Consider the following 18,072-nt stretch of genomic DNA (forward strand, 5'->3'; position numbering starts at 1 on the left):
AGCAATTTAAGCAGTCAATGATATCCCCCTTCCTGCCCCCGCTCTGTTCAGCCAACTTCTTCTAAGACTATAGCGTATCAAATGGGCTTTAGTCTCAACAGCTTCGAGGCAGAACAACTCAAATAAATATGCCCTGCAGTGACAATACTCTGTCAGAATTCACACTTTACCATTACCGGTTAACACCAATCAGAGACTCTCACTTAAATTATCCTATACTATTTTTTTTTTTCTATGCTGGTTTGCACTGCAAAGGAAGCTGTTTTGGTTTCTGCCACACTCCAGATATGAGGACTCTCAGGGGGAGGAGAGGACGGATGTGAGGATGTTAGGCGGAGGACAGGTGGAGATGATGAGGGAGTGGGCTGAACCCCTCCTCCCTAGGATGCAAGTGGGTAACAAGCCAAAGAGATGCTGCAGCCCAGAAGGGAGGGAAGTTCTACCTGAGTCACTCTGACATCTCCTGCAGGTGCTGGTTTCTGTGGGGTTCAAATTACACATTTTTAAACGGGACAGAGGTAGAAGAATCAGCAATGACACCAAACATAATGCAGTAGAATGGCTACGTTTGAGGAGGGGTTCAAAATGTTGAGGCGCGACTACCAAACAGTCATCTTTGTATTACACGTGGCCAAGAAAAACAACCAAACTACTTTTTAAGTACTTACAGTAGTCCTTAGGTGAAAACGTTTCTATTTTTTTATGCTGCCTTCACTACCTAATTTGAATATAGAATGGGTGGCATTAAAGCTCATTGAGGTATGGTTCCAATAAAAATGTTGACACATCCTACCCAACTTTTAAACAGTATTTCATTTTTAAGGGTATAAAACAGAAAAAGTAAAAAACAGTTCATTAAAGCAACAATTTTTCAGGTTTCAAAACACTATTTGCTGATTCTTTCTTTTGTAAAGAGGCAAAATATTCTTTTTTTATTTGCTTAGTATTTCCATATTTGTAGTGGATTGTGGCCAATGGACGCATCATGCATGAGTGATGGGAAATAAATGCGACTGGTTCGTCTGCGTCTGAAACTTTGAGTGCAGTTGCCGCCGTCCTGACCTTCCACCTCTGTATCAGAAAAGCCATCACAACAACCACAGTGGTCGCCCACGATCACACACTTAGAGCTTTATTGCAATAATGGATTCATAAATCTGCAGAAGTGACAGCAGTCAGACTCTAAAATGCTAATCCTTTTCTTACTGCTTTTCCCTGCACACCGCTAAAGTCCTTGTGCTAAAATTACAGCTTTGTCACTGTATTGCCATTTTAATTCATACTAGCTTGGAGAAAATATAGCGGAAGTGTAAACATAGCATGAAAAATCAGTCAGGATTTAATTCCACTACTTTAAAAACACAGTAATGGAAGTTGCATGTGGAAACAATGTGATGTTCTATTTACTCTGAAGATGAAATTGTCCCATCTGAAGCAATAAACATCTGTGCAGTTATTCTCCTGCATGTTTTTCAGCTATTTTACATAAACTGAGCCAGTGAACACATTTTGAAAGCCAATTTTCATTTATTTATTTAACATTTGCTGTCAAAATGCTAAAAAAATGACAATAGCTAAAAGAATCAACCACTGGGGTGGGTTTTAAGTTCATGATGGCAGCAATTTGTCCTGAAAGGTCCATGCATCTAGTTCAAAGCTACTGAGCTGCAGCTCCTGACAGTTTCCCTAAAGACCACGTCTGATGAAAATTCTGTTTTCATCAAAATTTTCACTTGATGGAGATAATTAAGCCTAAAATTGCATTTCTGTGTATTTCTTTATTCAAAATGTAGTGAACCAGGAGCAGAAGCATAAATGTCATTGGAAAAACCTTGAAGATATTATGTAGAAGCTTCTACAGCAAGCCACAAGCTCTCTGCTCTGCTTCATTCTAAAGCATCTACTTGTAGACATCTTCGTTTTCCTCGGCGGGGCTGGGGTCTGGCTCAAAACTGTACAGCTGGATAGTTCCAATATTGTAATATTTTTCTGCACTGGTAATATTAAAGTGGGGTTGTGAGGGGCTGTAAGCTAGCGGGAGAGAGTGTAAGCAGATGGGTGATGGGAAGTGTGAGTGGGCTCACTCCTCACCAACAGGGAACCCTTTTAGAATAGATTCAAAGAGGATTGTGGGACTTTAAAGGAAACAGGAAGGTCCTAAAGACACAAAAGTGACATGTTAAACTGCCTCCTAATTCTGGAAAAAACAAGTGTTTTTATGTAAACCCAGATACCGTGTACCACTGAGCAAAAGTAAACAGGCATACGGGTATTAGGTCATAAGCACGCAGACACAAACAGGAACAAAAGGAAGCTAAATATGGAAACTGACATGCGTGCAGATGAGTAAACAGTCAGTCGGTGTCTGGGCTCTGTCTTCAGTAAAGAGCCTCATGCTGGTTGTGAGCATCAGAGAACAGCCAGCTGTGAATGAACAGCTCTTATCAGCTGTGTGCAGCTTCTTGACTCCAGGGGAACTAGTAAATATCAAATGCTTAATTATAGACAGACATCTACATGTCTCAACTTCCACAACAAATCTTTCATCTCAATTGGCTGCAACTTCAAAAAGGAAAACAAAAAAGGATATAAGTAATATTAGTTCAAACTCAAACATGTCTTTGAAAAAAATGCATTAATAAGGTAGAAGTTTCTTTCCTTTTGTGCTGCTTAGCAACGACAAAATGCCAGAACATTTTTTACTAAATCGAACCGAAGAGCTTCCTAAAACATCCTGCCTGAAGCTTCGAGAGCTCCACTAGCACCATTATCAGTACTTGAAATCTGTTTGCCCAACCACGAATTCCTTCCTCGTTTGTCAAGCAACAAGCGAAGCACAGCCTAACATGGCCACTCACTTTTGGCGTGGGAGGAGGAAGACTACTAGAGGGTGTGTCAAGCCTGCCGATGATTCACAGAAAAAAAAAAAGCAGAAACAACTGAAAAACAAACGTAGGCTGCAAACACACAACAAGATTTTAAATGTCAAAAGTCACAGATGAGTCATTACTAAAAAGTCTGATGGGAATAGTCGTCTGGGAGGTCAGCAGCATGTGGGGTAAGTGAGCAACGAGCTGCAAAGAAAAGAGGAAAGCTTAAGAGGAGGAACGTCTGCATGTGGCTGAGAGGCTGAGGATGCAGATGGTTTCAGTGGTTTACACCCTGCACAGGCTAACAGGAAGTTCTGCAACCCCACAACAGCTATGCTGGAAGTCATATTTTGTTATCGAGCTCCCTACATAGGTCAGCCGAAGATTGCTGTGCTGCGTCTTGGAGCTGTTTGATAATTAACTTGTCAGTTTTAAGGTTAAGCACTGATGGAACGGCCTGTAGAGTCATTCTGATTTTACAGCTTGGCTGCTCTTTATGAGACACACATTTTAACAATTAGAGGTGCATCGTCAAATAGGAAGTAGGATAGCAGCATGAAGCACAGGTCAGCCCTTAAAAAAAGGGATCCAAGTGGAAAAGTGGGTCAAATTGTGGCACACAGTTACAATTGCTCTCTTGGCAACTGCATGTAAATTAGTTCCTTCATGTGCAAAAACTGGAAGGAAGAGACTGAATGAGTGACAGATTGGGCATTATAGAAATGTATAAAATTGCAAAAAATAAATGAAATCCACAGAAAACTGTCCAACTGTGCTGCGTTTTTTTATTTTTAAGTTGTGAAGATTGGTGGGTTTTTTTTCCAGAAAACACAAAAAGGTCACAATCAGTATTAGTTTCACAAAAAATCAGTATGTAGGTCAAATTGTGGTCAGCAGATCCTGCCTTGTAAGCTGGAAGAGTGAGAATCTCCCATGATGCACTACGAAATACTAAAACAAAAATAACTAAGAAACACAGCTTGGCAAAGACAAATTCTAAGAAACAGTGATTAACTTCCTACTTATGTTATCAGGGACATCATAGTCTGAAATGAGTTACTTTGCTGGTTTTTGCTGCCACATGCACCAAACCTCACGCAAATGTTTCAGCTTTTGGCCCCAAAATGAAAAAAAAATGAACATTTGATTTAAAATAGCTCATAAAGACAGCAGTCATGCATTAAAGACGTTCATAGACTTACCCAGAACCAAGCCAAGTCCCTGCACATCTCATTTCATTTGTCACAAATGCACCTGCTCCCACAGAGGCCAGTGGCAACTCTCTTAAAGCTTTTGCTGCTTCCAAGCGTCCTGTCAGAGCCTTATCACTCTCCCTCTCGGCACATATCCCTTACGGTGCTCACTCTTTCTTTCATTCTTACTTCCTCTCCCTCTTGCTCTCTTGTTTTCTTTTCCTCTCTTGCTCCCTGATCTGTCTCTTTCCCTTGTCCAGCGTCTGCACAATGCACATCAATAATTCAGAGGCAGTCTCCCAGTTCCTGCAGCTTATCCAATCAAAGCAAGGCTCTGCACTAATGGCCTCCTGCTGTACCTGCAGTGGAGACAGCCAAGGAGGGGTAAGGATGAGAGAAAGAGATAAAGACAGCCATCCGACGCAGTCAAGAGGGAGAAGAGATTGAGAGGGCCGGATATTCTCACCTTTGTCGCAGCGGACTCGCTCAGTCTAGCACTCCATTTCCTCTTTTGTATGTGCTGTTACACAGTCCACAGTGAAGCACACATGCGTAATCCAGCTCTGCGACTGCCATTTGTCAAGAAGAGCAAAGAAAACCAGAAAAAAAAAAAAAAAACCTCTGCAAGCTCAGTTTGCAAACTTGCATAAAGGGGAGGAGCTTGATAAGCTATGCACACGAGCTGGAAGATGAGAGAGGGGGGTGGAAGAGGAAGAGGAAGTTACAGTATCTGGCTAATCAGAGAGGGCATCCCAGGAGAATGTCTGACAGCCACCTTTGTCTCTATCAAAGGCCACTTTGTGAAAAAAAACAAATCACAGAAGAAGCTGGCCTTGTCCCACCTTAGCCCGCCCCTAACATGACCCAGCGTGACTCACGGAACCCAGCTGTCATCAGGAGGGAAAGCCCACTTACTCAGTGACAGCATGGAATCTTTCTTCTGACTGGCTTTGGTTGAGTACAGTCATTCCACAGACACTGCTACACACACAACAGGAGCTTAGCTAGAGATGCAACTTTAACAGGGTGTGTCAAAAGCCCCTTTAAGGAGGATGACGGGTGGGGGTGCCGTGACAGTCCTTAGGTGTGGGTGCCAGATCTGTCAACCCAGAACAAAAGGGGGATTTAAACCTCACGCTTGTTCAGTTTTGACCAGAACAAAGTCCTCAGTGTTTGGATATCTGCATTTTTTTCACCCAAATGAATATGCTTGTGATTTTGTAACCCAATTAAGCAGCAGGCAACAGAGGGACAGAATCAGCTGGAGGCAGCAAACGCAGCCCCACTAATAAGTGTTTCCCTGTGAGTTTTACTTCTATAAACTTCAGAGTCAACTTCTGAAGGTAGTGTTGGGGTTGCGAGCTGATTTCATCATCTGAGGCGCACCACTGGAGAGTGTCAGAGGAGAGGCTTGCCTGCTAAAAATAAATCCCGTTTCCTGTTAATAATTCAGTGCACTGCTCTTACTCAGCAGTAATTAAATATAAAAGTCTGTAAGGTTGATTGGGTCAGTAACAAAGGATGGCTACACCTTCATTCAGCTTAAAGCTGCAAAGAAAGAAAACCCATCAGCTGAAGGAAAATTGAAACAGCTTAAGTAGTCGACTAAAAGAGGAGACATGGTGTGCATCCAGACCGTGCTCATTCGAAGTTTTCCTGCTTCTAGCGTTACAAGTTTCAGGCTTGTGAGGTTGTGTGTTGATCAAAGAGCATGGGGGGGGGGTTGAAGCCACACCCTGGAAGCTTTTCTGCCCCGGTTGACAGTTGCCCTGATGTGAAAGTGCAGATCACCACGCTCCGCTGACTGAGCGAGCATCGACAGCAATGGCAACAAATGACTGTTGGTAACTGATGGTAAAAAGGACGCAGGCAAGCATCCAGATCAAAACCTCTTTTTGTTTCCGTACACTTTTAACCGTCTACATTTGGGAAATTATCCTTACATGCTAAAAGACATCAAGATCAAGATAGAAAAACCACAACAATAATTATTCCCTAAATTAGTCTGCCATCAGAAAACCAGAGTTGTTATTTCCTCAAGTTGCATAAATGAACGACAGGCTGCAACTTGTGTGGAGCAAACACAGTAAAATAGTTATAGCTTCAAGGAGGAGCAGTGTGTAATCCAGAGCGAGTCTTGTCTTGTTAACTGACAGTCAAAGTAACAGGCAGCAATCACAAAACAGTTTTCCAAGGAGAACAAAACGTTTTTTGTATATTGAGAGCCTTATTAAATTACCAAAAAGAAACCCTCAGTTTTGGGATTTTCGGCTTCACAAAGAGAACTGCTACAAGCTTGGAGACAGACTGGCAGATTCACTGAGGATTGAAACAGCAAAACACTGAACAGATTATGAGGATAATCTGATTTGTCGTCTGCTGAACTTCACAGTAGCCCAACAGCTCGGTCTGTTGGGGTTGTGTGTGTTTGTAGGACAGCTGCACACCTGACTTGGAAGTCTGTTTGTAGCAGACTACGGATTAATTTGAGTAAAATTCAAGCGGGTATTTGTTAACCATTTAAAGACACACAGGTAGTGCAGAGTAATAACCCAAAGCTGCATCTGCAGAAAACACTCCTTAAAAACCTCTTACTATGTCAGATACTATAACATATAAAACTGCAATCAAGCTCTGCTTCTGCTGCAAAAATAAACAATGCTAATGCTACATTGCCTAACAGCAGATAAGTCTCTTCACAGGCTGATTCCAGATTAGAGCAACACAATAATCTCTCGGTGCTTCGCTGCAGGGCTGCAATCTCCAGACAGCTCATCAGTAGCAGCCTGCTGTTTCTGCAGCTCTCCACTTTATGTGACAGGCCTGGTGGCTGGAGGTCATTCTTTATTATTTTGAAGCCATTATAATATGCAGTTGGTCTTAAAGTGGTTTAAAGTCTTTTTTATGACCAAACTGCTGCTAAATTGGCATGCATGTTGCAGTAACATCATTCTGAATACGTTTTGGTATCGAAAAAGTTGGAATACGATAAACTTGTTTTGTTGGCTTCTTATTAACTCTGAAAGAAATGGTCAAAGTGGCTGATCTGCACTCTTAGGAGTCCGCTTCTTCCCCTGAGGAGCCCACCGGCGGCATCCAAGATTCTGCAGGCCTTGTCTTGGTTCTCAGGTGTCAGATTGGCAGGCGTCTGTCGCCATGCAGACTGTCAGAACATTATGCTGAGTCTGAACAATCTGACACTGCATCTAGCTAAATGATCAGAAGATGTGTCACTGCATCTCTGTTGAAACATTTACATGACTAATGGACGCGCGCCCTCCTCCTTGTCCATGTACTCAGACAAGCATCCTTGTAAGCGAGCTGAGACTGATGCTCAGTGAGTCACATCTGCCTCCCAAGCCCACAGCCTGCCTCTCTCTGCTGACGGCTGGATGCATCACATAGTCTACCCCCCACTCGACCTCACATAATTACGCCACAGTTCCCATTTGTCCTCTGTGCATAAACAACCCTTCCTGAAACTCAGTGTTGCCTTTTATTAGATCTTAGAACCATCAGCAGCCCCCAATATAATTCTGGCTGTCAGTCTGGCTCAGCTGGCCAATCCGGTCCATGCCTGGACAACAATAACATTATCCCAACACAGCAGCACAGACAGCAATCAATAATGTCGGTTGACGTCTGTCTGACCACTTAGGCTCCTCCCAACAGGATGCTTCCCGCCACAATTGAAAGATGATCATACGTTTGATTAAATGTTCTCATCATGGAGCATGTGAGGAAAGAAAAAAGCAGAAACTGATACGTTCTGGCCTTTTACTGAAACATAATTGTTTCGGCTTAGAGAACAAAGATCTCATTACTCTTTATGCCTTTAAGAACATTTAAAAAATGGTTATATTAATAAATTTGACTCCTCAATGTTGAACACAGCTTATCTGTCCTAAAAAACCCCAGAAACAGCTTTGTCTGAACAGAGTGGCCCAGCAACACCTCACCAGCCATCAGCCTTCCTCATTCCCTCACTTCCTCTTACAGCTCTACACGCTTCACTTTGACAAATGCTCAGGCTGCTCCTGCAGGACTGTGGGAGGCGGGGAGAGGAGGTATGGATTGGGGGAAATTGGATTTGATAGATAAATGTCTGAGGATAGCATTACTGCTCGCTCTCCGGCTTCGTGTGCGTGCACGCCGGCTGCACTCTCTAGTGCAGGCTTGTGCAGAAACACTGTCCACTAGAATGTTTTTCAAAGGATACCACTCAGACAGCTCATCTCAATAGCACATTAATGTTTAATGGGAGCTAAAAATATCATGGCATTATAAGGCTCTGTGGGCTTTTTGCCAGATGTATGTGGTTGAGGTTGTTAGTAAAACTAGAGATTTGCAGTGTTCTGAGGAGTCAAAACTTTACTCAATTATGAATATTGTCATTTTTTTTAATGAGGTGTCATGCTTTGTGTGCTCACAGCAGTAAGTGGTATGGTGAATGAGCATGCATCTGCCTCCATTTTGTAAAGGTGGAGAGTCTTACCAGCAGATTTGGGAGTGAATTTGTCTCGGTTGGCGGCGCACACAGCAAGCAACCTGTAGCCCAGGTCCAAGTCAAACCCCTGCTGAGCGGCGACACGGCTCACCACCTGAAAAAAAAATAAAATAAAATAAAAAAGACTGTGAATAAAACAGTTGCCTTTCTAAACTACAACAAACATTTCAATTTAAAACTTTAACCAAACTAAAATGTTCTTTTAACACCTTTTGATCATTTAAGTTTTCTTTCTATTTTTTTTTTTTAATTATGTAAATAAACATAAATTATTATCAGGAGGCAGCCCCCCCAATCTATCCATTTTGACTCCTATAACAGAGGACAGAGGTCTGCAACCTTTAATACTTAAAAGGTCGATTTCTCACAGAACTCAACCCAATGGAAGCCACTAAGTCTCAATTCACCCTTTAGAAAAACACCACACTTCTTTGTCTTTATGTCATTGTTACTATTATGATAAACATAAATAAACTGTTATATTGGCATAAATGTGTTTGCTTTACAATCTGATGCACCATAATTCTGGTTGTGCTTTACTGACCTCCACCTAATTTTTCGGGAGTATGCGGCACAAAAAAATCTGTCAAAAATATATAAACATACTGTCCTTCAATGAGTTTAAGTTAGTTCACAATTTTTTTCTTTTTTACTTTATTAGTTATTCTTTACTTTAAAGTTAATTTTTTGAATGAAAAATATTTTTTCTGTTTAACCAAAGCTTTAACATGTGGCTCCGAATTCTCAGGTCGCAGACCCCTGGGCTAGGCCATATGGCCTGAAAATAAAATCTCAGATTTATTCACAACAAATTCAACTTCCAATTTTCATTGATTTCTTTCTACGTACCTCAGACAAAAAATACAAATGACAGAATATAGTTAACAAAAAGTACCCAGGAGGTCTCCAGAATTTAAAGTGCAACTAAATACAAAGCTGTAAAACAATTTGTACAATAAGGCGGCAGGTGTTTTGTGAGCTGCTGTGGCTTGAGCAGCACTTCTCCCACTGACTTTCTGCATTTCTGGTGGTAGAAACAGCCTTCAAACAGATTTAGCAGCTTGTGGTTTGTTGCTCCAAGTCTCAAGTCGTGAAACTGAACCAGTTCTATATTACTGAAGAAACTGCTCCTTTTGTGGGAACAAACTCCCCTTTGCTAGTTGGCATTTTAAGCCTTAATGTGTTTCAGAAGCCTAAGAGAGCAGGGTCCTACTGAAAAAAACAAACAAAAAAACATTTCCCTAACATAAATCTTCCTTAACTGCACATTCAAAACAATTGATAAAATCTATCAATCGCCCAGTTGGAACTCTCTCACCCAAAAGAGAAACTATCGACTCTTATTTTGAAAGTAAACAAGACTAAAGACCATTCTTGGAACACAAAGACGGCATTTTCACTTCTTTTTCATTCATAGTAGAGGATAGTTAGCAAAGCTGAAGAACTCCAGAGCCTAGACGATAAGAAACCATATAACAGTTGAAAGATCAAAACAATAATCTGGACTGCAGTTACCAAATTAAAAAAAAATGACTCAACATTATAACTACCACAGAAAAAACGATCACCCTCCTAATATATTTGACTTACTGTCACCAAGGACATTGCTGTTGAAGTGACTTTAATAATCCATCTTGTTGACTCATTTTAATGAAATGAAGACAGCTTTGCACTTTCAGTACATACGTTTTATCAGTTTCGGAGGTACCACTCTGCCGACTTAATCTCGCAAACTAGCCTAACTTGTCAAACCGTGTTGTTGTCAATTGTTTCATTTCCTGTGAGAGTCTGTCATTCGGTTTGTAGAAGGCAGGCAGCCAGCGACAGAGGCCAGCATAGATTCAACATGGATTTAACAGTGTTTTCCCTCATAAGCCTTTTTTCAGCTAAATCTCTCTCAGAGGATGAACATCTAGGCCCATATTACTAGTCAAATTAAAGCACTGCCAGTGGAGTTGGGTTGGTGGGACACTCAGTTTTATTTGTCTCTGCATGGAAAACCAAAACCCAACAAAGCAGTTATTTCCTTGTAAACTACATGAGTGAATAAAAAAAGTGTGGAGAATCCACTTGTCTGCCATTCCCCAAAACAAAAGAAAGTTTTTACTCAGACAAAGCTAATTACACAGCATTGATAGTGGTTGTGAAATCTTTTATGAGCTAACATGGATCACACAGTGACCTCTACATGCCCAAACAGAACAACGCCTGGCTTGAAGACTCTTTCTCAAATTTAATTTCGGCAGCAAATCCTTGAAAGAATGTGCAGACTTGTTGCGTGCAGTAATTCTTCAGATAAGCAGCAGTTTACTCTCCCAGTCTGATAAAACCATTTAGCTGATGGAAAGAGCCCCATGCTGAGGGGGATCTCGGCAGCAAGACCCATTGTGTGTCTCTTTATCTGCCTTTAAGAGGCTTTAATTGTGATTTACACATTAATAAGCATTTATCTGTTTGTGCATGTGAATGCATGAGCTTGGACATTGCTCCGCTTGTGCCGGACTGACTGTTCTGAGCACGAAAAAATGTTAAACCTTCAACTTTGTCTGTGGATTTGAAGGTCTTTATAAACAAAGCTGACAATCAGAAATATCTGAAGTGTTTTTTCTGGAGTGTGTTGTGACTATTATGGGATGTATTTTCATAAAAGCCAGAAAAACAAAGAATTGGCACAAACATAATTGTGTAAAAAGGGCAACAAAGAAGTAAATATAACAGTTTTTTTTCCTTCTTTCACATATAATTGTTGTTTTGCTTGTCTCCTAAAAAGTACCTGAAAAAGCATCAAAAACCATAATTAGTGTTTGAGTACCGTCAGACATCCCATAAGGCTTTGCTCGAAAGGACGCTGGAAGGCCCGGGGATCTCCACACCAGTCGAGCAGCTCTGTGGCAGCCGAGTGGAAGTTGGCCGGGTTCTGTAAGTGCTGTGCAAGCACACAGACACACACACAAACACACACACAAAAGAAAAGCAAAAACAAATAATGGGGGTTATTGTTGTCCAACAATAGGAGCAATTGAAAAAAAAAGCCCAAATTGTTGTGAAGGTTTTCATTCTTGCGTCACTCTGCCTCAATTTGATGTCTTGTGTTTCTGCACAACCCTGTGAGGACCTTGACTTCTACTGTACGCCCGCTCTGATGCTCTGATCCATTGTGGGAAGACGATCACACCCATATCAACAATGATTCCAGCGTTTGTAGTTAATCTCTCTTGGCAACACACATCTCCTGCCTCCGTGACCCACACCATAACCAAATGGCTCCCTCAAATCTTCATTTTCTCAGTTCCTCTCATTGCAGCTTGTTAAATCCTCGGCACAAGAAGTCCACTGGCTGACTTGGCTCTGCACAAAGAAAACAACCTTAGTCCTGGCAGCTATGTGTGCAGACTCGATAGGAGCCGTTGGTGTGTTGTCTAATCTCTTTCAGTCCCTTGTCTGTCTCTCTTGCTTGTGCACTGAGGCCTGAAACAGTTGAGTCTTTTCTTCTCAGTGTCTGACGGCTACTGAGGCTGGAAGGACACAATAAGCGGTTTTAAAATTGGGCTTCCTTTCTTCATGGCTCAGAAGGTTAATAGCACTGAAATGGCACAGAGCTGCAGCTTGCTCAGCTGGCAAGATTGAGCCCACTTGAAAGAATTTATTATTCTCATCTAGAGCTGAAGTGTCTTGTTTTATGGGTTCGTGCAGAGAGGGTAGAACTATTGTCTTTAGGGGGCAGCAGGGGTGAGTGTTTTTGAAAGGACAGCTTTTTGGTCATGTGAGAGACAAAAGAGGGTCTTCGTTTTTGAGCGCTATGTGTCAGGTCAGGTGTCCGCCCACAGAGAGAAAATCTCCAAGAGCCTTCAGTGATATTATGGGCTGCAGGATAGGCCTTCAGTGACTCATCTTTTGTGATGAGAAGATTAGCCATTATAGAGTTAGTTGTAGGCTCTCAATGGGGTTTGACTGATAATGAAGAATAGAAGAGACTGAGAGAAAGTGAGAGATGCTCTTATTGAGTAATGGGGAGGAGAAGAGCCTGCTCTAGATGAGTGATATGATCTGGCATTACTGCTGCTTGATGGGAGGCGTATCAGCCTCTAGCGCCAGAGGAATCAGAACTAGCACAGCAGGGGCTGTCTGTCTAAATCTGAACTTGCAGCTCCACCTTCTGCAGAGCTCAACAAGCGACTCTGCTTGACAACCTCCGCCGCGGTGTGAGGGGGAGGACAGGCATAAAATAGCACCAATGGGTTTAGGAGCGGGCTGTCGACGAGGACACAAACGGGGACGTGGGGGTTGAGTGGCAGCTCTGCCGGGGGTTTTCGGCGCACAAAGAGCCAGACGTTTGACAGATTGTCCTCTGTGAGATGACAGGCTGTTTTCCCCTGTCCCCTCCGTTTTCAGGTCAGCCTCAGATCAGAGTGCTACCTGGCTCCATGATTACCAGCAGAACACCTGGCTCTCTGCCAGCGGCTTTCCCCGAACCAAAACAGCACCCTGCTGGCAGAGCTGCTGCAAGCTCTGAGCCCACCGACTTATCCCACCCTTTTGAAGTTTGGGGCATGACGAGATGTTTTGCTGCAAGAGCTGAGGAGGGTACACACCACACGACAAACTGGACAATAAAGAACGCAATCAAGAACAAGCATAGATTTTTTTCTGGGAAATATTAAATACTGATTTCCACACATGGATAGAAAGTCAGGGAGTGATCAGCCTGAAAAAAGGTTATCATAGCAGAGTTTAAGCGGGAACAGTAGAAAGGATGTGTCACCTCATAATTGTGGGCTGAAAGCCTCATCCTTCGCTGATTTATTCTAAAGCCTGGTGTCACATGGATGTTGGGAGATATAAAAGATCCCACCCACACATCATAAACAAATATGCCCAGAGCCAGCCAGCTAGTCAAGCAGTCTATGAGTTCTGCTTACTATTAATCAAAAGCAGAGGCGGTAGCCCTGGGTTACGTCTGTCTGTCTGTCTGTATCTGTCTGTGGGTCTCCCGAAAGCTGACAGTCAAGTCATTTAAAGCGAAACCACAACAAAGTCTGGCATACGTCAAGAGTCAGGAAAACGCAGGATGAGAGGAGCAAGAGGGAAAAAAAGAGACAGAAGCAGAGAGTGCTACACTGCTTTGAAGTCTATTCTTGTGTTTGCTGCCAGATTTGGTTCTCTCTGTGACCCCTGCAACATGATCTGTAGCTGCAGCTAATGGCTGGAGAATCTGATGCCCATATAAGGTGGGAAGAGATCAAAGTGATGTGAGGAAATATTTTGCTATCTTGCTCTAGAATGCAGTGGATGCCTTGCAGACTAAAAAGAGGACAAACCTGTTTGATGCACTGCAGCCTGTCATTGGTCTGCTGGATGTGCCGGTCCATCGATGGTAACGTGTTCATGTTGATGTCTCTACCGGGACTCCATTAAAAAAGCTTTTTTACTCTGCAAAAGAAGGAGAGGAGGAGAGATACATCTGTTAGAACTGTCAGGTCTCGCATGCACCGGGTTTATAGCCTGCTAAGTTCAAACAGCATTTTTCGCTGCCTGACAAATGTTCAAACAAGAGCAGCCAGTGTGTTTACACACTGACTCATTGAAGAGTCTAATGCACCCCAAGCACATATTTTTGGCAAATGCGTGTAACAAAGACGAACCACAGCAGCACTGCTAACGACAAATGGAGACATGATGAAACTGAAAGAAAAGTTTCACTGATTGTGGGATCGAGTGAAGAGCACGCCTCCCGTTTAGGATGAATGCCAGAAGAGATAAGGTTCAAGGTCACTTCTTTCTTTATTTGTATACTTTTTTCAGGATGGGCAGAAACCAAAAGCTGCTCAGTCTGACCACCTCAAAGCGACAGATTGAGCCTGGATTAATAAGTATCGTGCTGGCTTTCCAACCGGGCCTCCGTCTCTAGCCATCTTCTCTGTGTTTATCTCCATCAGAGCTTTTGCCGCCCCACATTCCTCCACACAAAGAGCTAACTGAGGAACCACAGGTGGGGGTGGGGGCAGGGCTCTGGAAAGCTGCACAGCTCAGATAAAGGGTCCCCCAAGATTCCCCACTGAGCAAAGCGACGGAGGGGCTCAGCTCAGTCGGAGTTCTCATGTGTGACGCTCAGACTGCTGTTGGTTATTACAGAGACACATATTTACCTTTTTTTTTTTCTTCATTCGACACATACGCCTAAGATCAAGTAAACTCAAAAGCAGTAATTCCTTGCTTTAATTTAGTGGAGAGCGTAAACTTCAAAGGAACCCTTTGGTTTTGAGAATTACAGGATTAGAGTGACCTGGAGTTCATTTATACACTATTTGGCATTACTGAGGACAAATATTTGGCCGACTCCTCTCTGTTTACATGGCGTGGTTCTCCAGACTGCGCCCAGTCTAACTGAGCATGAAATGACCACGACTTTAAGTGCTGCTTCGCTGTCGTGCCTCTCAGCATCCAGCAGATGTCTCCCTCTCCTGTGGCTAAGGAGCATGTCTTTGTCACAAGTGGTTCAGGGAAGGGTCCTTTAAGCCCTGACAAGTGCTACAAATCCCATGCTGCGGGCAGGCAGGCGGCTTCACAGCCCGCTAACAGGGCAGTCCAGTCCGGCAACAACCAGCTACGCTATTGATTACCAGTTTTTTTCTCTCTCCAGCTCCACTGAATGCAACACAGTGAAGCTAGACTGAAAGCGTGTAGGAAGGTGTGGGATGCATCTTAACCTGTAAATTCCTCCTCTTAGCCTTTTGTAGCACAAAGAATCCCATCACTCCATCAGAAGATAAACTGTTCTGTTCAGGAAGGAGGTGACCAGGTTGTTTCTAAGATGCAAAGTCAATCTACCTGACAGGTAGACTTTCTCAGATGACAAGATACTTCAGCACCACACCCCTGCACATCCTGTTTACCTTGTGACACGATCAGAGTGAACCTGATATTTCCCCTTTACTGTGGGAACAACTGCAACTCTTACAGAACAGATTTTCTGTGTGTGCTTCACTAGCCGTTTTTATTCAGTTTGCACAGACCAATAAGAGATATGGCCAACATCTAAATCTGCTGCACTCAGCACCACTTAGGAGGGGTCCAAAGGAAGAGAGACTGCACATCCAATTATAGTTAAGTGACAACTGTTGCACTTCTTCATTTTATAGATGAGAAGAAAACCAACTGGAGTCTGTCCAAAATGAAGTAGTAGTCACTAAATATGTAGTTACAGAAACTAATCAGCCCCCATTGACTACAATGCAAATGCTGTGGGAGGATAGAGCTTTGATTTAAATAAACCACTAGCAACAACAGCTACATTAAAGGAAGCAACCTGTCCCTTTTTTTTAGCTCTGTTGGCTGGAAAAAAAAATTAGGTTGGAGGAAACAGGGCTAAAAAATAAGAAAACAAAATCCCAGTTATGAAAGTCATTGGATTGTTGCAGGACAGGGGTGGGCAGAACCAGACTCAACCAGGAAAAGACAGAGGAAAGCAAAAGGGGAAAAGTGAGAAAAATTATCTCATTATCAGCAACACGCATGAGCAAATACAACATGTATGATCAGCTCAAACCACTAGTAATTTCTTTTTTCAGACCTATAACTATCACCCTTGTCACGCTAGTCTTTAGAGGTAGGAGGAATAAGAAAGAAGATCATGTAATGGCCTCATACACTCGTGCAAAAGTACTTTTTAAGAACTGCTTCATCTTAGTTACAAAAGTCGTAACAAATAAACACTATTTTTAATGATTTAAAAGAAAACTGTTATTTTGTTGGTTCTTAAATTAAAAATCAGGGAGAGTTTGTCTATTAAGTGGCGATCTGTTATGTTTAATCAACTATAATAACAGCCAGCCATGTCTCACTGCTATAAAGCCTAGCTTTTCAAGGCTAAAGTCATTTTCTTGTACTTTTTGATTAAACATTTAAAGTTTTAGTTTGATGGGGTTTCCAAAGGGGTCTTGAAGAAGGACATTTCTAGCACAAGAGATGCTCAACTGGTAATTGTGTAAAAGAAACATGTTCTGTTAGGATGGGTTTTCATATTCAGACCTAAAAAGCAGAGATTTAATGAATTAACAGATAAAAAAAGGAGTTATTTCATAGTTTTGCTCACTGTTTAAAGAAATTAAAATGATCGTTGGATTGGTTTAAATCTATTTAGTTAGATTTATGAGTTTATGGCAAAAATGCTCCTTATACACTTTGTGAAAATGTTGATACCGCTGTTGATATTGCATTGAATCAAGAGGCCTCATTATCCCTCCACAAATTTCATAAACTAAGCAAATAATTGGCAAAAAGTTTCTTCTTTAAGCTCCGTCTATTATTAGGATACGTAATAATGTTTAGTTGCTATTCGGAGGGGAGAAGACAAAACAATGTATTTCTATAAAAGTCATATACTTTTCGTATTGAATCATAAAATAATAAAACCATATTAGTGTTCAGGTTAACTTTAGTAACTAAGGAAAGGGATGACAGCTCACCAAAGTAGACTTACATCAAGTTAAAAGAAAATGCCTTTGTTTGTTTAACATTTTTCATTGAAGTACAATGATTTCTGATTTTTATTCTTTGTCATGATGAAAAACAAATTCTATAATTTGAATAAAATGCTACTTTCTTTAGACGTTTCAATGTTTTTCTTACTGCCAAGAAAAGCAAAAGTTCAGTTAAAAATAACAGCAGAGTTGAAGTTTTCTAAAGAGTGAAACAAGACTTTGTGGCTCCCAGTAAGTTTTGGTCAATGAGAAACTGGCCTGAGTGGTGTTGAAGGTTGCAGACCCCTAGTTTATACAGAGATCAACATCATTATCAATGGAAGAACAAGTATTACTCCTGCTCCCTGGACAGTGATCTACTCTCCCACCCATCACCTTCCCTTACAGGTCTGCAGATTTTTCTCTGCCCACCTCCACTGTCTGTTTTTACTCTCATTTTCTGCAACCCTCACTCATTACTGGAGCCACCCAGCCTGTGACTTTTCCTTACACCACCTTCCATTTTCTGTTCTATGATTTTCTTCTCTCTCATGCCACTCCCCCCCACTCCCTTTCTTGTCCCTTCATACTCCTTCCCGGGGCCCCGAGTGGGAGCTGCCATAACAGGAGGTGGAATGGATTCATTTGCTCTAATGTGGTTTGGGCTGCAGCGTGGCACGGCACAGAGCGACACTTTATCCTGCCGCACAGAGCCTCTCTCCCTCACCGTCTGCAGTTCATGTGTTTTCAAACAGGCCAATCAACACCACTCAGCTGTGTTGGCCTCTATCTCCGTCTCCCTCCCACACTCACTGCTCTCAGTGTGTCTGTAAAAGCCACCAGCCATCTCTCACACACACCATTATCTCTAATGGCAAACTCCTATAGCAAGTTGCTTTCTTTTTGTCTTTATTTACCCCCAGTTCATTCAAATCTCTCTGTCTTTAGCTTCTTTATTCACTTCCAGACTCTCTTTGCCATCATCTCTATGTCTTTCTGCCTTGTTTCTGCTTATGTTGTAGGCTCTCCTAATCTTCTCCATC

At 42.2% G+C, this 18,072-nt stretch overlaps 1 protein-coding gene across 8 annotated transcripts in view; it reads right to left on the reverse strand.

Moving 5' to 3' along the window:
- zmiz1a (zinc finger, MIZ-type containing 1a) overlaps nucleotides 1-18,072 on the reverse strand; it is a 95,003-nt gene that overhangs the window by 15,596 nt on the left and 61,335 nt on the right. For 3 of the 8 annotated variants that reach the window (XM_011484426.4, XM_011484425.4, XM_020709551.3), the window contains 4 exons: nucleotides 13,889-14,000; nucleotides 11,383-11,496; nucleotides 8,559-8,664; nucleotides 444-479 (listed from right to left, as the gene is read on the reverse strand). In XM_011484426.4, coding sequence (XP_011482728.1) covers nucleotides 444-479; nucleotides 8,559-8,664; nucleotides 11,383-11,496; nucleotides 13,889-13,957 — 325 coding nt within the window. In that variant the 5' untranslated portion in view covers nucleotides 13,958-14,000. Of the gene's footprint in view, nucleotides 1-443; nucleotides 480-4,072; nucleotides 4,425-4,529; nucleotides 4,649-8,558; nucleotides 8,665-11,382; nucleotides 11,497-13,888; nucleotides 14,001-18,072 lie in introns of those variants that run through there. The other 5 variants (XM_078931855.1, XM_004077107.5, XM_020709553.3 and 2 more) reach the window with 4 other exon arrangements.

This window comes from Oryzias latipes, chromosome 15 (assembly GCF_053564925.1).
Source record: "Oryzias latipes strain Hd-rR chromosome 15, Olatipes_Hd-rR_3.1".
Lineage (NCBI taxonomy): Eukaryota > Metazoa > Chordata > Actinopteri > Beloniformes > Adrianichthyidae > Oryzias > Oryzias latipes.